Source organism: Nelumbo lutea, chromosome 3, assembly GCF_056320005.1.
Source record: "Nelumbo lutea isolate HS-2025 chromosome 3, American lotus-T2T, whole genome shotgun sequence".
NCBI classification, from domain to species: domain Eukaryota; kingdom Viridiplantae; phylum Streptophyta; class Magnoliopsida; order Proteales; family Nelumbonaceae; genus Nelumbo; species Nelumbo lutea.
The window spans coordinates 61135850-61161616 of record NC_142686.1 but is presented as its reverse complement, the minus strand read 5'-3'; the positions used below and the strand labels follow the sequence as shown (position 1 = coordinate 61161616).

Genomic DNA, 25767 nt, shown 5'->3' with positions numbered 1-25767 from the left:
ATTATTCTGGAAAGACCACCATAAGGCAAAAACAGACGACGTTAGAGATGTCATTGACAGATCCATTAGACAATGAATAAGATAATAAAAGCACATTTATGTGGCATTGCCCAAGTTTGGAAAGGCCACCTTAGACCCTAAAGTTTGGAACTACCTCTTTCGATGTTAAAAAGTCTATTAGTTAAAAATAAATCTTATTAACCTTGAAGTAAATTACTTCAAGGATTTTATCAAATTAGAGTCATTAAATTAACAATAATTAATTTAACAGTAAATAATTAACAATAATTGAGATCAAGTTGTTACTTAAACACTAACTTAATTAGCTTAACTAGTAGCAAACTAACAATACTTAATTTACTTAATTAACTTAGTAACTCAATTTGCTTAATTACATTAATTTATTGAATTTCTTTAATTATTTAATTTACTTGATTAATAGTAACTTAATTTACTTGTTTACTTTAATTAACCTTGATTATTTAATTACTCTATTTACTTAGCTTAATTTACTTAATCAATTAGTTAATTCACTTAATTACGTGGTTTTAAAATTGTCATTGACTCGAGCTATCAGACTGTTCAACCTAGAAACCAATCAATAAAAAACAAAAAGCCCGTGATGTTTTAAAAATTTTTTAAATAAAAGAATAACTAAAAACTCCTCAAAAATCATCAATTGGGACTTCAGTGGTTCAACCATTCAGGTCAGCAGTTTGCTAACCAAGTCAACATTTTTTGGAAAACTCCAAGCCAAGTAAAAAATAGAACCTAACAATTAATCGGTTTCTAGGTCGAATGGTTCAATTGCCCAAGTGACGACGATTTTAAAACCATGTAATTAAGTGAATTAACTAATTGATTAAGTAAATTAAGCTAAGGAAACAAAGAATTTAAATAATCAAAGCTAATTATGGTAAAAAAGTAAAGTTATTGTTAATTAAGTAAATTAAGTGATTGTTAGTTTACTACTAGTTTAGCTAATTAAGTTAGTGCTTAAGTAAAAATTTACTCTTAATTATTGTTAATTATTTACTATTAAATTAATTATTGCTAATTTACTAACTCTAATTTTATAAAATCCTTGAAGTAATTTACTTCAAGGTTAATAGAATTTATTTTTTAACTAATAAACCTTTTAACATCTAAAGTGGCATTTCAAACTTTAGTGTCTAAGTGACCTTTTCAAACTTGAGTAATGCCACGTAAGTATGCTTTTATTATTTTATTCATTGTCTAACAGATCTGTCAATGACGTCTCTAACGTCGCCTGTTTTTAGCCTTATGGTGCCCTTTCCAAAATAGACTGAGGGCAAAAATGGCCCTTAAAATCCTTTAGGGTCTAAAGTGTTTATTCAACAAAGATCCAGGTTGTCAAAGTCGAAAATACAAAATTAAATTAGTAGTAAGTTTAGGAACAAGAAGAGTTTTAGGAAGGTGAAACTATGACATAGCAAACGTAGATATAGATAAGTCATTAAACCAATGATTTCAAGTTTTTCATCCTTAGCAATAATGATAATTTTTTATTGGAGGCACCAAAATCGATTATTCAAAGATGATTGGGAGAGGAACAACAATATGATAATTCCCAGGAGACCAATGGCTAAAAACACAAGGGAAATGGTTGTAGAGACTAATTATTGTGTCTTTTCGTCAGAACACCTAAAGACTTGCCCTTAACTAATGTGGAGGTGGGGGTGGAAAAAACTACAGAACCTTTTAAGCCCTCCACATCAGTTAAGGGTGAGTCCTTAGGTGTTATGACGAAAAGACACAGTAATTAGTCCAGCGGGAGCCTAGGCATCACCTAGGCAATGGATTTTTTTTAAGTAAAAACATGTATCCTAGGGTAGTTCCCTAGGTTCCATAATCATATTTCCTTAATAAATATCCATAATTTTCATAAGAAAAGTATAAACTTCATGATAAAGTATAGAAAATCAACATATTCATGAAAATAAAAAGAAGAAAGAAAAGAAAATTCAAAAAATATAGGGGCTGAACCCCTATTTCTGTTATAGGAAAAGAAGAAAAGAAAAGGTGGAAGAAGAAGAAGAAGAAATGAGTATATAAACACACAAAATTAGTAAAGAAAAAGAAGAAATGTGTTGATTGGACAACATTTTATGTTCTTTCTTACTTATTGGTTCAGGTTTTAAAGTCTTTGAGTGTTCCATACAGCATTTAGCAATGTTTGTGTTGATTAAACCCTAACAAATAAGAAAATAATAAAAAGAAATTAGTATATAAACACACAAAAAGAATATTTTAGTTTGAAAATGTCTATTTTATAATTATAACCTAAAAAAATTAAGAATATAAAAGTTTTTTATAACACGCTATAGAAAACTGCTTGGCAATTAGGCGAGGCGAGCCTCCAAGGGCGCCTTGCCGCCTAGGCATCGCCTCGACAACCATGCACAAGAACATAGTCCTTACATTCATAGCATTGCACCAAGGACAAGTCCTACTTTGACTTATTTGCAAGGAATGCAACTTCAACTCTAGAATCATGTTTTCCATTACAGTAGACTAACTGATCAACCTTGTTTCTCCCCTTAGGAGTTCTCCTAAGGTTGCATCCAAGATAGGAACTACTAAAAATATTTGATCTAATCACTACATATTTAGGTCCCAAATGCATATTCTCTCCTCCCATCAAAGTGTACTTTCATAAATTTAATGCAACAATCAGATAAAAATTCTTCCAAGTGTAATAACTCGTATTCAGTACACAAGTTCACAACAACAGCATGATATTCTTGGATCCTTTTCTCCCCTTGACCATAGGAGAAGATCTCAATTTCAATTCGGTATTGACAAGATATATTAAATTGCTGTAGACTTTCACAAATAGTCAAACATCTCCCTGGCAGTCCAGAGACTTCTTATAGGAATAGCCACATCAGTATCAACTGAGCTAAGAATCCAAGAAGTAATTTTTGCACCATCTATCCTTCACTAAGGCAAATTCTTAGCATCTGAATCACCCAGTTTAGAAATTGACCCATCAATATACCCCACAGCCCCTTTCCTTAAACAAAAACTCCCATAGAGCATAGTTGCTCCCACAAGAGCTGAGCTGCTGCCCTATTAAGACTGATCTGATCTCTGAAACAACAACAGAAAGTGATAAACCACAAAAACTACCACAGAGCATAGTTGCTCCCATCAAATCTGATAGACAAAACATCCACTTTCTCTAATGCCATTGAAGCAATATAACACCTAGAAGAAGTAACCTAGAGTAAAGGGTTTCTTCAATATAAAAGTGGAAAGAACTGAGCTTCCGCCCTATTAAGACTGATCTGATCTCTGAAACAACAACAGAAAGTGATAAACCATCACTACACAAGGAAAAGTCCCTTCAAAAATATAGCTGAAAAGAGAGACATACTGATGACAGTAATAAATGAAAACTGATCTGCCAACAAGAAAAGAGGGAACAAAATCCATCAAACAAATCCAATCTCCAATCAAATTGCAGGGTAAATAGAGCTAACATGGGCAGCCTCAAATCTAAAGTTCCATGCAGATCTGATTATCCAACAGAGAGAAAAACAGAGAATCAGTTCTGTACCACGATTCTCCAGAACAATGATGAGAAACTATACTGATTGATAGACTTTAATCACAAACCCTTGATCAATTACTTTAATCCAAGGTTCCAACTGAAAGCAGAAATATAAGCCTGAAACCCTTGATCAATTACTTTAATCCAAGGTCCAAAACATCACATGAGAACAGGTAAGAGAGACCTGTTGTGATACCATGTTATAAGCAGTTTGAACAAGAGACAAATGTTTGAATGTGTGTGTGTGTGTCTAATTGATGCGCATGCCACAAAGAATAACTTATATATCATTAGGTAAACATATGAGAAAGGATCATTATGTCCTCTTACAAAGGTTAAAAAAAGAGTTGCACAAATACAATACAATGTATATGATACATAGTACAATTATACTCTCAAACCCCATAAATATGAAAAATAAAAAGATAAAATGAGAATCAGTCCTTGGCATCTCTAAAAAAAAATAAAAAATTAAAATATTCAGAAATTTCAGAAAATCAGATATCTGACCACTCATCTCTTACATCAAGTTGCATTTCTGGCTGGGCATTGCATATATTCAACTTCTGATAGTATTTGTTTTAACAATAACAGTAAATAATTTAGGCCTAGTATGTGCCAGATTAAGTGAATATATATCCAATCCATCAAAACCTAGTTTTGTAAAAAAAAAGGAACAAATCGATTTAGCAGTATTCCAAACATATCCTGTACATGTGGTCCTACACCAATGTTAGTTGTTTCTGACATGGGTACTTGGGCAAAATGAAGTGCATGTATCAAAGCCTAAAAATGCATACTTTCATTATGTAATATGAATTAAAGCAATGAACAAAATGAATTACCCCACACGAATCACAACCAACACCAGTGTGAACCTTTGGTTCATGCTCAGTGAACCAAGATAAGCTGTCTCTGATAGTTGACAAGAGCATTCTCGAACCCTGTTTCCCATCTTGCATTGTCCCTAAAAGCATAGATTTAGAAAATGCCACATAAGCATCATATAAGGATATGGAACTCTTAATAGAAGCAAACTCAAGAGGCAATGTGAAAAAGAACTAAGCAGCCTGAAGCTGACATTAAGAATAGTTCCTATCAACTTTTGTTATTGTTGATACATTCCAGATCAGAGCATAGCTGTCAAGGAAACACCTAGGTTCCATTTTCGATCCAAACTGACTGAATGAACACCCCCTAGAGATGAGATAAAAGAGAGAAGACAGAAGGGAGAAAACTTAATGGTGATCCCCACAGTATTTTTATTGTCTCTGTTTATGTTATTGCTTTATTACTTTCTGTTATGCAGCTTTTTTTTTTTATTTCTTGTTATAGGCGGCAGGGCATTACTCATTGTACCTCGTTTTATTACTTTTCTCTGTGTCCACTCTTCTCTCTCTATTCTGCACTCTTTCTCCCCTTTTTTTTCTCTTTTCCTGTGGTGAAATCTAACTGAACTAGGTCCGGTCATCAATCTTTACTGTCAACTTGGTATCAGAGCAAAGTTACTTCTGATTAGGGTTCTTCAAGGTTGCTGGAACTTCAGCACTTGTCTGGTTCTTCAAGGTTGCTGGAGATTTCTATTGCTACCCAGGGTGTTGTGTACTTGGAGACTGCCCAGTGACCAGGAGGAATCAGAGAAACCAGGCACAAAGTTTAGGCTTAAACTTAAGATTGGAAGTGGAGCTAAGGGTTTTCTGGGCTGATTTCCAGGTTTTGTTGAGAAGAACAGTGATTAGAGGTTGTTTAGACAGTTCTGAAAGGAGTGGCTGCTGTTTTTATTTTTCTCCAGACCTATTCTAGGATTTTCTATAAATCCTTGATCAGTTTTATGCTTTGATTCAATTTCTGTGATTGAATATTCTCTTGGAGAGCTGTTAGAGGATTGTTTTCTGTTTTCTGGAAGCTGTTCAGGCCTGCCTAGCATTCTTTAAGGACTATTATGAACCCTAGGAGCTGTGTTTGACATGGAGACAGCAGGGAATGAGATGAGATCACATGGAGAAGGTTTTATTGGGGCTGGAAGTGTGTCAGATAACTCATTTCAAATCATAACAATTAAATTTGATGGCATAAATTAATTGGAATAGGCTCTGTCACCCATGATGGCTATTGGAGGAAGAAGAAAGCTAGGTTATGTGACTGGAGACACCAAGAAAACCAGTCTCATGCCAAATGGGTTCAAGAAAACTATTTGGAATGACTTGGCTGTATAATTCTATGCAGCCACATATTAGTAGGAACTATTTATGGGTGAAGACAGCCAAGGCAATTTGGGAGAACATGAAGGAGACCTATTCTCAGCCTCTTAATGTTTTTAGGGCATATGAGTTGAAGAATGAAGTGAATTCTTTAAATAGGGGGAGAAACCAGTTTTTGTTTACTTCTATACCTTGAAATCATTGTGGTATGAAATTGATCACTTGGAACTGATTGAGTGGGAAAGTCAAAAGGATGCAACAACATAGAGGAAATTGGTTGAGACTAATAGGAAATTTGAGTTTCATGCTGGGTTGAATTCAGAATATGACATTGTAAGATATCAACTACATACTAGAGATAGTGCCACTCTATCTAGAGCCTACTCCTTGGAACACAGTAAGGAAAGTAGGAGGAAGGTGATATTACAGATTTTACATATAGAATCAGCCTTAGCAACTGTAAAGCCAAAGCGTGGTAGGGATAGGGAGAAAGACATGAAGGAGGAAAAAGAGGGATGTTGTTATGGACGCCTTCCTCGGGAAGACGTACCATCGCCGCCGGCAGCAACAGGCCCCGGGCCCACCGCCAGCAGCAGCAATGATTCAGTGATGCTCATCCTACCCAGTTCGGCAACAGCAGCCTTATCTAGATTAGATTAGCTCATTTTGCTTGTTCTTATCTTATTGTTCTTATCTCTTATCTTATCTTGTTAATAGCTTATCAGATTAGGATTAGCTCAGCTTATCTTATCTTGTTAGTAGCTTATCAGATTAGGATTAGCTTATCTTATCCTTAGCAAGATAAAACTGGAAGTCTCCCTATTCAGCAAGGAGACTCCCTTTGATTAGGACTCTTGTAATCTCCTATTTAAGGAGACCCCATTATTGAATGAGATATCAAATTATTCAGTCAAGAGTGAGTTAGGAGAGTTGGTGATCTCTTGGACAAATCACTGAAGGTGCCAAGATAGGCTCATCACGAGCAGGAAGGAACAAGGGAAAACAAGAGGTTTTCCCCGTGGGCCGACCCGTGACGAGATCCTATTCCCAGGCCCTCAACAACTTGGTATCAGAGCAAGGCGTCATGGGAGATCTGGAACAGCTACCTTCCAGGGTCCACGACCTCGAGCACCAACTCGTGGAGACCAGCTCCGAAGTTCGTGAGATCAAAGGTGAAGTGCGAGAACTGCGACGACTAATGGAGATGTTTCTTTCCAGCAGGGAAAGGAACTCTGACGGAGGGACAGCAGCTAACGACTGCCGGCCAGATCTGCCAGAGTCTTCCGGCGAACAGCAGTCCGTCGGCCATGGAGCAACCATCATCCCCAAGTACAGCAGGCTGGAGTTCCCATCGTACAACGGCAACGGAGACCCCCTAGGCTGGCTGTATCGCTGCGAGTAGTTCTTCCGGAATCAACGGACAAATGACCAGGACAAGGTAAGCCTAGCCGCCTTTCATTTAACAGAAGAAGCACAACTTTGGTTTTATCAGTTAGAGCAAGAAGAACCCGGGCTCAGTTGGCCCCAGTTTAAATCCTATTGCCTTCTTCGGTTCGGACCCCCATTGACCAGCAACCCACTGGGCGAGCTAAATAACCTTAAACAGACCGGAACAGTTGCTGAATACCAGCGACAGTTCCAAACCCTCCTCGCGAGGGCATCCTCCGTGCAACCAGACCAGCAAGTCGATATGTTCACAGCAGGGTTAGCAGAACCCCTGCGAGTGGATGTCGAGATGCAGAATCCCCCAAATTTGGTCACAGCCATGAACTTAGCCCGCGCATTTGAGCGCAAGCTGCAGCTCAGCCGCGGAATCTTTAATGTGGGTCGTCCACCGAACTCGTGGGTACCCCCAAGACCAGCAGCAACGACCCCCTCTTCTACTACCAGCCGGGAAATGAAGCCTCCCACGACCACCACCTCTAGAGCAGTGACAAGTACAGGCAGTAACATGGTCACTCCTCCCATCAAACGCTTGACCAGGGCAGAAATGGCAAAGCGCCGAGCAAGAGGTCAATGTTTCAACTGTGATGACCTCTACTCGGCAGGACATAGATGCAAGAGGCTTTTTTGCCTTCTCATAGATGAGCAAGAGGAGGAGGAAGAGGAACCCGTCACATTCGAACCAGAGATCTCTCTCCATGCGATCACCGGCATTAAAACCTCTCAGACCATGCAGTTACAGGCACAGATCGCAGGTCAGCCGGTGCGCATTCTCGTCGATTCAGGGAGCACACACAACTTCATAAGTGAACATGCAGCCCTGCAGTTAAAACTACCAATGGAACTCCGGCCGCGACTACAGGTAGCCGTTGCAAATGGTGAAAAAGTTCACAGTCCAGGGATTTGTAAGGACGTCCCAGTACAGGTCAATTCTGAACTAATTCTTGTTGATTTATTTGTACTCTCATTGGATGGGTTCGTTATTTTTCTTGGGGTCAAATGGTTAATTACCCTAGGCCCGATTTTGTGGGACTTCAGCGCACTCACCATGACCTTCCATCTGAATGGCAAGCAAGTTTCATGGCACAGTTGCAGGGTTAAAGAAAAGACACCGCAGGTTCATGCACTCCAGACAGAACCAGCAGCCATGGAAATACTTCTCGCCGAGTTTTCAGATCTGTTCCAGGAACCAAAGGGCCTTCCCCCTTCCCGAGCTTGCAACCATCGTATTCCTTTGGTGGCGGGTTCAGCACCAGTCGTTGTCAGGCCTTATCGCTACCCTCACTTACAGAAGGATGAGATAGAAAAACAATGTACAGCGATGCTGAACCAAGGGATCATACGCAAAAGTCACTCCCCCTTCTCTTCGCCGGTTCTGTTGGTGGCGAAGCAAGATGGAACGTGGAGGTTCTGTGTTGACTATAGAGAACTCAATGACCGGACGATCAAAGATAAGTTCCCTATTCCCGTTGTTGACGAACTGCTGGACGAGTTGCATGGTGCCCAGTATTTCTCTAAGTTGGACCTCAGGTCCGGATATTTCCAAGTTCACATGGCTCCCGGTGACGTGAAGAAAACTACTTTTCACACCCACCATGGCCACTTCGAATTTTTAGTCATGCCATTCGGACTCTCCAATGCACCATCTACATTTCAGTCACTAATGAACGAGGTATTCCAGCCCCATCTGCGCAAATTTGTTTTAGTTTTCTTTGATGATATCCTCGTTTACAGCAAATCATGGGTAGAGCATGTCCACCATCTGAGGACCGTTTTCGTACTCCTACGCCAACACAGCTTATTCCTGAAACGGTCCAAGTGCTCCTTCGGGGAGCGACAGGTTCTTTACCTCGGCCACATCATCCATGGGCAGGGTGTAACAGTTGATAGTTCCAAGATTCAGGCTATAACAAAATGGCCCAAACCTCAATCCGCCAAGGCCTTACACAGGTTCCTCGGTTTAACGGGTTACTACTGCAAATTTGTACAGAACTATGTAGTGTTGGCAGCCCGGTTAACCAACCTGTTGAAGAGAAACTCCTTCCGGTGGGACGACGCAGCTGATGAAGCTTTTCTGTCACTGTGAAATGCATTGTCTTCAACCCCTGTCCTGCAATTACCTAATTTCACCCTCGAATTTACAGTCGAGTGCGATGCTTCCGGAGTGGGTATCGGGGCCGTACTACAGCAGCAAGGGCACCTGATCTCCTTCTTCATCCGCAGATTGGCTGACCGGCATTTGAAGCTTCCAGCCTATGAGCGCAAACTAATCGGCCTTGCCCGAGCCATCCAGCACTGGAGGCCGTATTTGTGGGGGCGGTTGTTCATCGTCAAAACTGATCATTACAACCTCAAATACCTGTTAGAGCAACGTCTCACCACTTCCCCTCAGCAGCATTGGGTTAGCAAACTGATCGGGTTTGACTTTCGGGTGGAATATAAAGCGGGATCCTCTAATCGCGCAGCTGATGCCTTGTCTAGGCGAGAAGAAGACGTGATGGTTCTATGTAGCATTTCCCAACCTCGGATCTCTCTGTTTGACGACATTAAGAAGGCAGCACCACAGTCCCCAGAATGGTCGCTCTTACTGCAGAAGATCCAGACCGGCACGGCCGACCCCGATTGGTCACTTCACGACGGGTTGGTACTGTATAAGGGACGAGTCCATCTTCCAGCAGACTGCCCGTTGATTCCCACCATCATCACCAGCATCCATAACTCCACCCACGAGGGCATTCAAAAAACACTATACCACGTCCGGACTGATTTCCATTGGCGAGGTATGAAGACTTTTATTCGAGATTTTGTCCAGAATTGCTCCACATGGCAACAGCACAAATGGGAAAACCTACACCCGGCAGGCCTCCTTCAGCCCCTTTCCATCCCATCGCAGATCTGGGCCGACATCTCCATGGACTTCATTGAGGGACTTCCCAAGGTAGGGGCAAATCAGTTCTCTTTGTGGTAGTCGACCGCTTCTCTAAATACGCGCACTTCATTCCTCTATCACACCCGTACAGTGCCACTTCGGTTTCCCTCGCCTTCTTTACACATATCTTTCGCTTACATGGGTTGCCGGAATCCATCGTCAGCGATAGAGACCCGGTCTTCACTAGTGCCTTCTGGAAAGAGTTATTTCGACTACACGACACCACCCTGGCCTACTCATCAGCTTACCGGCCACAAACCGACGGTCAGACAGAAGTGGTTAACCGCACTATCGAGATGTATCTCCGTTGTCGTAGGCGATCAACCTCGACGGTGGTTGGAATGGCCTCCTTGGGCCGAGTACTGCTACAACACAGCCTACCATTCCTCCCTCGGCATGACTCCCTTTCGCATCATTTACGGCAGGGATCCTCCCCGCTTGCTGTCCTACGAGCCTGGATCTACTCGCTTGGACGCAATCGATCACTCCTTACAGGACCGCGACGCCCTCCTCGCCGACGTCCGCATTCGCTTACAGCAGGCCCAACTCCGCATGAAGCTCCACTATGATAAGCACCACTGGGAACTGTCGTTCGATCCAGGACAATTTGTTTGGTTGAAGCTCCAGCCCTACCGGCAGCGCTCCTTGCGCCACAAGGCTGCCCCGAAGCTGGCCCCTAAGTACTATGGGCCCTACAAGGTTCTGCGACGGATTGGCAGTGTGGCCTACCAGTTGGAATTGCCAGAGACTAGTCAAATTCATGATGTCTTCCACATCTCCTTGCTGAAACCATTTACGGGTGTTCCCCCGAACCAAGTTCCTTCCCTGCCACCCTTAAAAGATGGCAAACTGGTCCCCCAGCCTAAAACTGTCACCCGCTCTCGTTTTAATCGTGGAATCCTTGAAGTCTTGGTGGAATGGTGTGATCTACCACCAACAGAAGCCACATGGATCCCATTGGCAGAGTTCCAAGATACATATCCAGCTTTCGAGCTTGAGGACAAGCTCGTAGTCCAGGAGGGGAGTAATGTTATGGACGCCTTCCTCAGGAAGACGTACCATCACCGCCGGCAGCAATAGGCCCCGGGCCCACCGCCAGCAGCAGCAAGGATTCAATGATGCTCCTACCCAGTTCGGCAACAACAGCCTTATCTAGATTAGATTAGCTCATTTTGGAAAAGTGCATAAATCTGAGCACCCTAGGGACACTTGTAAGAAGTCGAAGCACACTAGGGACACTTGTTGGAAAAGTGCATCAATCTCTCCAGGAGGCTCAGAAACAGCCAGAAACTAAACCGCCCCCATAAAAAACCTAAAGGAATCCAAAAACAATCTGAGCGCCCAATACTAGGTCAAAAATAAAGAGTCCAACTTGACTAGTACTCTTCCCCGCACTCTAGTTCTTCCTAATTTTGATTCCAAAACACAAATCACCTTCTTGATGACTAAAACCCACCAAAAAAGTCCAAGAACTGGGCAATCTGAAGTAGATCGATCAACCCTTTATTTACTCATGAAATCAGCTGATCTAGGACTGCATGGATGAACTCCATGAAACCCTAACCTTGCTCTGATATGAAGTAGAAACCTGTTGAATCAAAAAATCTGTAGAGAAGAAAATAAAATAAGTGTTTCTTGTGGAAGAAAAAAAAAAAGAGAAGAGAAGAGGTTGGGAAAGAAAGAGAGAGCAATACCAGTTTTGGCCACTCTCTTCATTGGTACTTATACTTTAAGTAAAAAAAGAGTACAATGACTAATATGCCCTTATAGGGCAGTTAACACAAACAACTGAATAAAAAACTTAAAAGCATCACTCCAAAGGAAACCAACAAGTGTGTTGTGGCCCCCACTCATTGTATCCCTTGGATTATGGATTCTGGTAAATCAAATCACATTGGCTAAATCTTTGAATTGTTATATAACCTTCTTTACCACACATTGTATTTTCTAGACCTAAAGCCTCAAAAGGTGATTGGGAATGGCCATTAGGTGAATGGGATATACCTGCTTGAAGTGCTTGAGAAGAACTAGTTATCGTCACAAAGGTTGGCTTTGGAGTCAACTGTGTCATAGTCTTTTCATAAAATTAGGTTATGTCATTTTGGTTCATTTGGGTAATTTGTCCTTTTCTTCCATGCATCTTTTATTTCCTAACTTTTTTAAAAGTGTCTTTCTAGTCTATAATGTGAGGCATGTCAATTATCAAAGCATTATAGAAATACTAATCCTTCAAGTAATAAAAGATCCAAATTTCCTTTTGATATTTTGCACTCTATTGTATGGGGGTCGTACCATATACCTTCTATGGGAGGTTATAGATTCTTCCTTTTGTTTTTCGATGATTTTTCAAGATATACATGGATTTACTTGATGCATTCCCGTGATGAGGTCTAAAAGTTAATAAGACAATTTCATGAACTTGTTCTCACTTAGTTTAAAACTCGTTTAAAGGTATTCCGATCTGATAATGCTAAGGAGTACTTTCAGAAGGGTCTCTCTATCTACCTTGCTAGCTTTGGAGTTATCCATCAAAGCTCTGGCCCTTACACCCCTCAACAAAACAAGGTAACTGAAAGGAAAAATCAACATTGTTGAAATTGCCAGATGCATTTTGTTTGCCCCCTTTGCTCCTATAAAATACAAGGGAGATGTTGTTTCTATAGCAACTTATTTGGTTAATTGTTTACCTTCACGGGTCCTTGGATTCAAATATCCTTTTACTCTTCTTTTTTTATGAGGACGTATTCTATATTCCTCTCAAAGTGTTTGTTTGTACTTGCTATGTGCATATTCCCAATTCACAAACGCAAAAATTTGAACCTAGAAGGGTTATTTCTATTATGATCCTCTTAGTGGTACCCAATTTGTTTCCCTAGATGTCACATTTGTTGAGTCGTCTCCTTTTTATCTAGTTCCTTCACAGAGGAAGAAGTCTCCTCTTTTTGATATTCATCTTCGAGTTCCTATCCCTAGTGACATCTCTAATAAGTAACCAATTATACACAACTCTCTAGTTCCCTTTTCTCTAGTTCCTATTCCTTCCTCCTCTAATGTTACCTCTCCCCCCCCCCTACTATTTCTCCTTTGTTTACCACCTAGTTCATGAGGGTTTATCTTTGGCACACACATGTGTAAGTTGTTTCTCCACCATCACAAGGGCCTCGAGAACCCCCTATTTGCTAATGTTGTTCATTCATTCATCCTAATAAAATATTTTCTTAAAAAACAATTAAAATTATAAATTCATTATTTTTTGTGTGAGAACTATGAATTTAACACCTAACATGGCCTTCTTTGGGCTTGCTTCAAGGGGTGTGGCACAAAGGTGGCTTGTAGAATCAGGAATGTAATATGTTTTACATTACATTAGCTACTTGAAGTAATGCAATTGAGTGAAAATAGAGATTAGAGGTTTTACATGCTTGAAAATGCTTGATATGTTGGATTTTATTTTTAAATTCTCATTTGAATATGCTTTACATCTTATTTTTATGTATTTTAATATTTTTTTGATTTTTTGGCATTTTTCATGAATTTTCTGACTTTTTTTTTATTTGTTAGCTTTTTTTTTGTATTTTTGCACCTTTCTTCAAAAAGGTGTGCGCTTCGCCTTGCGCCTTGCGCTTTTGAAACACTGACTATACCAGATCTCGACCTTCCCATTGCCATATGAAAAGGTAAATGTAAATGTATTGCGCATTGTATCTCTAAGCACCTCTCTTATGGCTTGTTATCTCCCTCTTATTATTCCTTTTTAGCCTTTTTTCTCCTCTCATCTCATACCCAAAAATGTGTTAGAAGCAGTATGTAAACCAGAATGGAGGGATGCAATGAGAGTCAAAATGGAAGCACTTTAGAAGAGTAACACGTGGGAATTTGTTGATTTACCTAAAGGGAAAGAGCTAGAGGTTGTAAGTGCACATACAGTATTAGATACCACACTAATGGATCTATTGAGAGGTGTAAAGAAAGGCTGGTTTCTAAGGGTTATATTCGAGAGTATGGGATTGATTACCTGGAAACTTTTCCTCCCATTGCCAAAATGAATTCTGTTTGAGTTCTCTTATCCTTGGCAGCTTCTTTGTCTTTGCCTTCATATCAGTTTCATGTGAAAAAAGCGTTTTTGAATGGTGACCGTCATGAAGAAGTATATATGTCTCTCCCTCCTAGCATGTATGTTAAAGAGCTAGGAGGATTAAGGCATATAAAAATGCAGATTGAGTAGGTAGCATTGATGACAAGAGCCCTACATCTAAATATTGTACTCTCATTGCCGATAATTTAATTTCCTAGAGAAGTAAGAAGTGAAGTGTTGTGGCAAGATTTCCAGCATAAGCAAAATATAAAGCAATGCCTCATCGGATTTCAGAATTGCTATGTCCTAGATCATTGCTAGAAGAGATGGGAATCAGTTATGACAAACCAATGGTGTTGTATTGTGATAACGAAGTTTCTACCAATATAGCTCACAACCCCATTCAGCGTGACAAAACCAAACATATTGAAGTAGATAGACATTTTATACGGGAGAGAGTAGCATCTAGAGAAGTCTCTCTACCATTTGTTGCTTCAAAAGAACAATTGGTAGATGTTCTCGTTGAGTACCTAAAGCTAAGTTGCAACACTATATATGCAAGTTGGGCATGATCAATATCTATGCTTTAGCTACCAGGGGGGTGTTGAAATATTGAGCCAAACAGCTCCCTAGTTGTCGGTGTCCCTTTCTTTATTTTTTTATTTGTATTATTGTGAGCTTTAGTTGTTATGGACTAAGGCCCCTTTTACTGCTTTTATTTCTTTTGTTTATTTTATTATTGTTGGCAACCACCCTACTAGGAGAAAGTTACAATCTCTTCTTCCAAAATTCTCTTTGTCTATGTTTGGTTTTGAGGAAAAAGTAGGGAAAGGTAGGGAAACCTTTACAAACCTTGTATAGGGCTCCCTGACTTTCCCTTCCTTTTCCTACCTTTTCCTTCAAACCAAACATATCCTTTCTGTCTTCTCCCTCTTCTCTCTTCTTCTTCCTTGCTGTTTCAGATCTATTTTCTACTGTTTTCTTATGATTAAACATACTGTTTTACAGAATTGATTGTCAACTCCGCTCTACTAAGGGCATACATGTAATTCTCACTGTTTCTAAACCAAATGCAGCATGGACACCAACAGTGAGAAGCTACTGCCACTTCTTCTTGGAACTCTTTTCTTCTTATTTCTTCTCTCTTCAAGCTCTAGATACAAACACAAACAAACAAATAAAGCTTTAAAATGACTGTGGTTGATTAGTCATTAATCAACTAGTAAATCTAGTCTATGCTTAGTCATAATAGGCAACTACATCACAAGTATCAACTGACTGGTCAGTAAATGTAGTTGGTCTAGACCATAATTGACTAGTTGGTGCTTTGATAACATTGTTGTGAAGCATAGAAATCCGGGGCAGATTGATTCTACCCAGATTTTCATGGTATAAGAGCCAAATTAGTTCGAAAAATCAACTTTCATCTTCAAAAATAATTGCCAAGAAGTTAACAATTTAAAAGAAAAAAGAATGAGATTATTGCCAAGAAGTTTCTTGATTAATTTTAAGGCAATTCGGGGTCTGGTCCCTGGAATATCCTTTTCTCCAATAGTCAATCAAGGTACATTTAGATATTGGACTATATCGACAGCATATGAGGTAAGGTCTATAAAGGAATGGTTGATGAGGGATAAATGTGTACTTTTACGATTCTTTTATACAGAGGGAGTACTGTTGTATCATACCCTATATACATTAATCATTCTTGTACATATATTTATAACACTTTTGTATGGACGGAATTGTCCATTCACCATCATTATATATATGGATCATTCTCTAGGTGAGGTCACCACTTAGACACACCTAGTGTTTTAAAAGTGAAAGCCACAAAAAAAGCGCAAGGGCCATTTTGTGCCCAAGGCGCAAGGCAAGGCACGTGCCTTTTTGAAGCAGGGTGAAAATGCAAAAAAAAAAAAATCTAAAAAATGAAAAAATGCTAAAATTTTCAAAAATGCCAAAAAAATCAAAAATGCAAATTATTAAAATATTAAACACTATTAATTAAAAATAAGCATAAGTTTTAAAATAACCTATTATCTCAAATTAAAATTCAAAAACATAACATGTAAAACTCCTTAAAATGAAAACCTTATATATATATATATATATATATATATATAGCAAGAAGGTCCACATCACCTTGTTTCTCCATGCTCCATTACTCCCAACCCCGCATTCTCCTTGACTATCTCTCCTCTCCCCCTTCCAGCCACTCCCAATTTGCCATCTCAACACCCTCTCTCTTCATTCCTCTCCCTTCCCATTGGATTCTCTCTCTCCCCCCACAACTCACGTCTCTCACTTTCTATAACAACCTAACTTCTCTCTTTAATTAGCTCAACATATTTTTATCCTCTCCTTCACTTCTATCTCTAATTCCCCTCCATTCTCTCCACTATCCCATAAAAATAGGGCCATAATTTTTTAAAATTTGGTTTTCCAAATCAAACAATATTTATACCTATAGACGTGATTTCAAGCAAAGAGAGGGGAATAAGTGGAATTTAACATATCCTATATATTCATAGCATCTTCCATTGTTGTTAAATTATCTATTCCTAAATAATAATCTATTGTGAAATAATCCATTCGTTATGAAAATTATTACAAATTTCTGGAATTCTACCAAAAATTATGAAATAATTATTTCAGAAATACATCCATTACTTAACGAATATTAAATAATTAAATAATCTACCAAAATTTCTGGAATTCTACCAAATGTTGAATATTTAATTATTTAATATTCGTTAAGTAATGGATGTATTTCTGAAATAATTATTTCATAATTTTTGGTAGAATTCCAGAAATTTTGGTAGATTATTAAATTATTTAATATTTATTAAGTAATGGATTATTTCTGAAATAATTATTTCATAATTTTTGGTAGAATATTTTCCAGAAATTTTTAATAATTTTTATAACTAATGGATTATTCAACAATAATGGAAGATGCCATGAATATATAGCAAACATTGAATCCCCCTTATCCCCCTCTCTTTGCTTGAAATCACTTCTATAGATATAAATATTGTTTGATTTGGAAAACCAAATCTGCATATTAGGGTCATAAATTCTAAATCCCTATAAAAGAGAAAGGTTTCAAAACTATAAGTGTCTTCTAAAAATATCTCTTATTAGGATGAATGAATGAGCAACATTAGCAAATATGGGGTTATTATTTCTCTACAACTTTAAGTGTCTTTTTTGGTGGATGAATGGATATTTGGTGATTATTTCTCTATCTATATATTGCCACTATTTCAGTTGTTTGTCTTTTAGGGACTGTTTTGACTTATTTCTTGGCTTCGTCTTTTGGACCTGATTTCCTTGATGTGAACTGGTTGGAAGTTGATTGCAGATGGCTCAAGAGTTCTCTTCTTCATAATCTATCAACACTTCATCTGCCATGCAATCTATCACTAATCTTGGGGAGCACTCAAACTTACAGATGATAACTATTAAACTTGATAGAACTAATTTTCTCGAATGGTCCCAATCTGTGAAGGTCTATATTGGCAGTAGAGGTAAGCTCGGGTACTTGACTAGGAAGATGAAGAGGCCGACTGAAGATGATCCATTGTTGGATGTGTAGGAACAGGAGAATATGATTATTATATCATGGTTATGGAACTCAACACCCCAAATCAGTAGGGGTCTCATGATTCTCAAAACAGTTGCTTAAATCTGGGAGAAGATGAATTAAACTTATTCTCAGAGGAGAAACAGAGATAAGATTTTTCAACTTAGTCAGGATATAGCTAATCTTAAGCAAGGGGAGGCGAGCATACCTACATACTATGCTGCCTTACAAGCCCTAGGGGAAGAACTCGATTACCAAAGGACAATCCACTGGAAATTGATGAGGATGCCACACAATATGATATTCTTAAATGTTTTGATGGTTCAGACAAGTTCTGTTCAGAGATAGAGAGAAGAGAGGAGGAGAAAGGAGAAATCTGTCGAACTAGAGAGTCTTAACCCTCCTAGTCGACCATAACCTTCTATTATATTCATTAAGGGTACAAAGTCAAATATGCCCCTACTTAAGTATGGGACAAGAAATTAAAAATAAAACAGTATTGCCAAGTCACCATTTAAAGTAGAAAGAAAAAGACTAAGTTACCCCTACTCGGCCAACTCTAACATTAAAAAATAAAATTTGAGTGTTTAAATTCCTGTTAGGGATGAATCCAACTTTGAGATTGTTACAATGCAGTTGTTGGGATGCAGTGATATTCCTCCTATTGATGAAGTATACCCTATTATTCAACAGGAGGCTTCTAGAGATGAAGACTGAATTAGAACATCCTGCTCTCATTTCTACAAGTGGAAACAAATCCTCTACTAAAAAGCATGTGATGAGTAAGAAGGTGAAAGACCATTTTGTGTGGTATATTCCAAGTTGCATGGTCATCCTCTTGGTTCAAGAAGGGAAAACAACCCCAGAAACGGAGTACTCATAATGCAGTGACATCTTAGAAATCCCTTTCAATTGCTTCTTCTAAATAGCCAACTACTACTACTAGGAATTCTCCTCAGGTAAATCTCTACTCTGCTAGTGAAGAGTTAACTTTACTGAGTTGTCTCTTTGTCCATCTTGAAGCCAATAGCAATGTAGCCTCTCCTTTGGGAGGTATTTCTACCTCTTCATTTGTTCACTCAAGTAACCTTTCTTCCAGACATGCCCCAAATGCTTCCTAGGTCATTGATTAAGGAGCTTCAGACCATATGATTGGTACTTCCAACCTCTTTTCATCCCATCAACCCCTTTCAGGGAAAAGGTTAGCGTTGCAGATGGACCTCTCTCTTCTATCTTTGGGAAGAGAGAGATTCATTTGGATTCTAATCTTTACTTTTCCATCAGTCATATTACAAAAAATTCCAATTGTAGAGTAACTTAGTACCCTAATTCATGTCTTTAGGGAGAATGATCGGACATGGTCTTGAAGCTGTAAGTCTCTATTTTCTGGATTCTTTATTACATCTACCTACTTTGCAGTCATCTAGTTAAGAGTACTAATAGGTCTAGAATCTATTTGTTGCATTCTAGACTAGAACATCTTAATTTTCAACCATTGAAAGTCTTATTTCCTGAGTTTTTTGTGTTTGTGTATATGTCTAGTCTGTAGTGTGAAATTTGTCAATACTCTAAGCATTTTAGAACATCTTCTTATCCAAGTAATAAAAGAAGTTTATTTCCTTTTGATATTGTTCATTCTGATGTGTGTAGAACCTTCCCTATTTCTGATATGGGTAGCATTCAGTAATTTATCACTTTTGTAGATGTTTGTACAAGACATGTGTTGTATATTTTTAATCAAGACTTCAAGAGATGAGGTTCCTATTCTTGTTAAGAGCTTTGAGATGATTCTTACACAATAATATAAGGTCAATCAAGATTTTTAGATCAGATAATGGAAAGAGAATATTTAAAAAATTGAATGCTTTCTTAGAAGCAAGAGGAGTGTTTTCTAGAGAAGTTGGGCATAATCAATATATATAATAAGCTTAGTTCCCCTCAACAAGGTAGTATAGTCATTTCTTGTGTAAATCATAGTAATATTCTCCTCTCTCTAATTCTCTAATCTTTTTCTCTACTCTTCTCTATATTTATATTTTAGTCCTAAAATATTATTCAATATAATCAAACAAGTACGAGAAACACTTCTTAGCAAATTGAAGCATACCAATTGATGGATTCCCACTTCGACAAAGGACTTGCTTGTGCTGGACTGCCTCTCTTCTCAATGCATATTCTACAGAGAATTGTTTCTCCAAAATATTATGAAGCTCCAAACATACTTTTGGACATCCCTTTGGATGCAGACTTTGACAAATTTGGCATTTAAGTGTGCCATCCACATTAGTGGCTATACAAGATTCACAATAAACTGCAGAAATTTAAACATCACAACAAGAATATTTAAATTCAAAATAGTCAATCAAAATTTGATATTAGATATTAGAAGATTTGATAAGAAGTAATGTTATGCCATGGAGACACTTTGCAACTGGAAACATACCACTCATGTGCCTTATCAAACAGAAAGCAGCTGCACTTGAAAGAAACTTCAGTATGGAAGAGATTAATAGGCAGTAAAATTGATGAATGAAGATAAAGCACCGGGGCCAGATGAATTTAATAATGCTTTTTAAGCTAATGTCGCAAACTGTTAAAAAGGACATCTGAGGATGTTTAGCAGATTTTTTACTTGGGTTTGCTGGATAGAGGTTCTAATGCTACTTTTATTACATTAATCTTGAGAAAGAGAAAGGAAGGTAATCTGAAAGGCATTTGTCCTATCAGTCTTATCTCTAACCCCTATAAGATAACTGTCAATGTGTTCCCTAGAAAGGCTCAAAATTGTTATGCAAGAAGTGGTAGGCATTACTCAAATGGTGCTTATGAAAGGGAGACAATTTCTTGATATGTGTTCATTGGAAGTGAGTATGTTGAAGGAACACTTAAAAGTGGTGAATTGGGATTGATATGTAAAACATATGATCAAGTACAGTTGGAAAACTTCTATTAATTGTGGTAAAAGAAAGATAAAATGTACAAAGCTGTTTTTATAGGCATTACCCACACCCCTTTTAGTCCTTAAAATTCTCATTTGCTTCCCATTTATCCTTTCTTTACATTACAAACACCATTCTGGCTCTCTAGCATTGTTGACCCAAAACAATTGATTTCTGCTAGTTCCTTGTCTGGTGAGGGGGATAGTCATGCCAATGGCTGTTCTTTGAATCCAATTGAAGGTAGAACTTAGGTCCCTTGCAATGTTTTCTTCCTCTCTTACAAGTGGTCTATGCTTCCATGGCACTAAACCTGTTTGACTCATCTGCCCTATTGTAGTCAAGTCCCCCTCCACCATCAAGTTTTTGCATCCCCAAGTGTCCTAACCGGCTTTAGTCCTTGAAGTACATCCATTAGTTCATCTTCTATGGAGTTCTTTTGTCCAATCGGTCCTTGAGTAAATGACCAATACCTCCCCCTTATGATTGTGTACAGATGGATTGAGTTTCTTGAGAAAATGTTACAAGAATAATTAGTTTTGATGACAATGGAGAGGATGGTGTTTTCATGTTTAGCTTCATCATCCTTTTCTATTTTGGTGAACAATTCATCTATGGAATTCTTCCAAGCTTCCCAGGGAATTAGACAAGGGGATTTCCTATCACCATTATTGTATACGTTGGTAATGGAGGTTCAAGTGTGATGATGAAATAAGGATAACAACAAAACTTCATTGAAGGCTTTAAAGATTGGGGAAAATGGACTTCCTAAAGAACTTTGAAGTATTGCTGGGTTTGAAGATAAACTTTCAAAAAAGTGTTATGACTTGGAGCAGGAGACTTAGATGGAGCTTAACTTTAAGATTTGGCTGGTGCATTAGGCTGCCAAGTTGGAAATTCTGCTTTTACTTATTTAGATGTTCCAGGAACATTAGCCTGCTATGTGGCAACTAATATTGGGAAAGTTGGAGAAAACACAAGCCACATGGAAATCCAGGTACTTATCTTTGGATGGCAGGAGTCTTTCTGCCTATTTTCTTTTGTTGAGGGGAATAGATTTCTTGTATTTGGGGCAGTAGGATAGCTTAGTATTTCCTTTCTTTTATTAAGGGCATTCCTGTCCAGAATTTATCATAAACAGGGGTATTTTTGCAAACACCTTTTATTTACACTAATATAAGTAGTGGGCCGACTGGTTTAGAGGATTAGTGACTTCTAAACTATTCTCTAATCAGTTTTGACCTAGTTCTCTTCTCTGAGTCTTCTCCTTTCTCTTTCTCTTCCTCTTCGTTCTCTACTTTCTCCTTGTTTCTTTATTTTATTTCTGGTTGCTGCCTCATTATTGATTGACAGTGATTACCATGTTTTTCATGGTACCAGAGCAGGTGAAGTGATTAGGGATGCTTTTCTTCTTTCCTCCCTAATTGGTTGATTTCTTTTTCTCTTCTAAGTGTGCTGCAACTACTGTTGGTGATTGAAGTCAAACCCAGATAGATTTCTAGGTGATTTGTGATGGTTTATACCATCACAGCTGCTATGAAAAGTGACTGGTGATGTGTGCGACCCTCATTATTGATTGACAGTGATTACCATGTTTTTCATGGTACCAGAGCAGGTGAAGTGATTAGGGATGCTTTTCTTCTTTCCTCCCTAATTGGTTGATTTCTTTTTCTCTTCTAAGTGTGCTGCAACTACTGTTGGTGATTGAAGTCAAACCCAGATAGATTTCTAGGTGATTTGTGATGGTTTATACCATCACAGCTGCTATGAAAAGTGACTGGTGATGTGTGTGACCCTCTAGTGGACTCAAACCAAGAGGGAATCCATTGTTTCTAATGAAAAGCACAAAATCTGGACTGTGTACAAGTTGTGTTACCCTCTAGTGGACTCAAACCAAGAGGGAATCCATCATTTCTATGAAAAACACTGAATCTGGACTGTGTACAAGTTGTGAGGTGATTGAATAGTGATGCCAAGACAAGTATTTCAAATCATGAAGTGAAAGGTGCTGTTTTTTTATAATCGTGAGAGTGACAAGGTTGGTATTTTCATCCCCTATTTGCTTTCACAAGTTTTGTTAGGTCGAGATAACATTTGGAAGTGTGTGTAACTTTGATTGAGGTTAAGTGAGACACAATGGAATCCAAGGAAACTGTTATGATACCTACAAACTGTATGTTAACCACCATTAAGTTGAATGGAAGTGGAGACTATGCTATTTGGGCTAAATCTGTAGAAGTTCCTCTCACAGCCAATGGAAAACTCAAGTATCTTACTGATAAGAAGCCAGGGACTGAAAGCTCAAAACACTCAGAGTGGATACAAGAAGATGCACAAATTAAGACTTGGTTGTGGAATTCCATGGAGACCAAAATCATCAGCACAGTAGCACACTTATTTTTCTGGATACATCTAAACAGATTTGGGATCAAGTGAAGAGGATGTATTCAGGTAGCAATAATATCACCCGAATATATCAGTTGTTTCAATCATTTTTTAGTTTACAGAGAGGAGATAAGTCTCTTGAAGACTATTATTCTGACATGGTGAATCTTTGTGAAGAATTAAATATTTACCATCCTGTCACTGGTAATATTAAAGTTATGGAAAAGCAGAGGAAAGAGTAATATGCTGCTAAATTTCTCAGGCATCAAACCTGAATATGAATCGGTACGAGCCCAAATACTTGGGAGTCCAGAATTACCTGATTTAGAGGATGTGTTCTCTAGACTTAGGGCTAGGTTATCTGAATCTACTCCTTTATATGATCGTGCTGCCCTTGTTACTTCTGGAAGTGGTGGTCGAGGTGTACATGGTGGAGGACGTGGAAATGATGGACGTGGTGAAAGGATGAGAGATCCAACCCATGGACGCCCAAAGATTGCGGAATAAGGGGCGAATTTCAAAAATTTTCTCTCCCTTCAACTGAGAATCACATTCCCTATTTAGAAAATCATATTTTCAATGATAAATCTTGAACCTTAAACTAAACCAGATCTGAACCAAAAGGAATGGGAGAGAATAATACCTGATACGGAGAAGTAATATCTCCCAACGAAGGTATTCACGCCCAAAGAAGGATCCAAAGACTGCTCCCACTGAAGATGGCGCAGTGCAGGATGGAGCAGAATCAGCAGTGTTCTTCCCCAAGAACTCTGTCCTTCACAAGAATCAGTAGAATGGTACGTGAGCACAGCTTCCTTTTCAATCCTTTCTCAAAGAACTGATGTCAAGATCCAATCTTGACTTCTCCCACAGCTGGAGATCGAACTGGCAAACAGGGCGACAAGAGCAAGGAGGCGGCAAGAGAGTATTCGCAGGCTGCAGAATTCTCTCTTCTTGATTTCAGCACTAAAGAGGATCTGATGTGTTTCTTGGTCTCTCTTCTTCTCTAGGCTGTCGCCCCCTCCTTTTTTGTTAAATTAAAAGATCAGCTCCTAATCCCATTAGGAGGTGCTTATCCAAATCATATTTGAATCAGCCTTCTCTTCTAGTGATAAGGATAAACCCTTATCTTATTTGCAGATTAGATTAGCTTTATCCTAATCCCATTAGGAGGTTTCTAGATCTGAATCACATTCAAATCTGGACTCTCTGAGTGGATAGGATTAAGACCCTATCCTATCTGCTAATCCATCTCAAAATTCGCCCTTTTAATTAACTAAATAAATAGCCCAATTCAAAATGGGCTTTAGGCCCATCAAGCTTATGTGCTCACTTAACCTTCCTAACTGCTGCCCAGTTGGGCTTCCTTGTATGGCGTGGGACCCAAGCATTGATCTACACATCAGCCACATGGGTTCGACCCAACCTTTGTTACAAGGCCTGGTCAAATACACTGTTAAAGACAATGCACCCCCTGAAACCCTTCGAATGGGCTCTATGGGCCCAACACTTACCCTAAGTGGTCCCTGGGCCAAGCCACCTTGTAACACCCAGGGACTGTGGGCAGATGCAAGATTAGCCCATCAGGTATTATCCTCAATGGTCTTACACTTAATCTCTCTGCCCATAATGATCATACACTGTCCGACAAGAGAAGACCTCTCCCTCGGCTGCAAGGAACAGTGTTGCACTCTCCACTTATATGGATCCCGGGAATTAAAACATTTTGCAAACATTTTAAAAACCATAATATATATACTTTTATATCTCATATAAAATATACTTTGCAAAACAAATCTCAACGGTTGAAATTGGCTGTCGGTAGCCTTGGTTTCCAACAGTGAGAGTGCATCCCCGATCATTACCTTTGTCCAACAAAGGGGCTGATCCTGTCACTATGATCACCCACTCAGATGAATTCTCGGATTGTCCCAACATACCCAGGTTTTGACCCCCGCTAAGGATTTCACTGACTGGTACATCAAAGACAAACCGATCTGACACCTAGTGCAGTATCATAATCGAGTCTAGGGGTCAGGTGTAACTTTCCAGTTTTGCCCATCAATCTCCAAGGTCCAGGGCAATACTGGAAATCTGGTCCAGTTCAAAGATTCAATTAATCCCACACTGTATGTGCCTAGGGTCTCACCCTGGTAGCTGAGACAAGCCACCCCAACCGACTTGATGGCACCACAGTGTCAGCCTTGTCAGGATAGGTCTCCCCAGACCGACCCACTGGCTGTGAACATTCTAAACTGACACAAGTCTCAATAAGTGTCTAATTTAAGGGTATTACACAGAAACATACCAAGGGAACATGAATCAAATATGCACTTTTATTCATTTACAATAAACTCATAAAGTACATCAATTTTGATTGAAGCTAAGGGCATACAAAACTGTCTAACACGTGGCCCATTTGGACCATATGGTGGGAGAGATGATATTGGAGGTAGAGGTGGTTGTGGTTGTGGAAGGAATACAACTACTAGATTTTGCACTCATTATGGGTTAGAAGGTCACACCATTGGATATTGTAGACTTATATGGAGTTCGATGTTGTTCACACTACCATCGTGAGGGCCATAGAGTTGAGTATTGTCATTTGTTAAAGAAAATGGGGAGTTATGCA

At 38.9% G+C, this 25767-nt stretch overlaps 1 protein-coding gene across 2 annotated transcripts in view; it reads right to left on the bottom strand.

Moving 5' to 3' along the window:
* Window positions 1–25767, bottom strand: part of LOC148865253 (E3 ubiquitin-protein ligase PRT1-like) — a 77363-nt gene that overhangs the window by 1092 nt on the left and 50504 nt on the right. For both annotated transcript variants that reach the window (XM_088978281.1, XM_088978282.1), the window contains 2 exons: window positions 19922–20125; window positions 4423–4544 (listed from right to left, as the gene is read on the bottom strand). In XM_088978281.1, the coding sequence (XP_088834407.1) occupies window positions 4423–4544; window positions 19922–20125 (326 nt within the window). The remainder of the gene's footprint in view (window positions 1–4422; window positions 4545–19921; window positions 20126–25767) is intronic.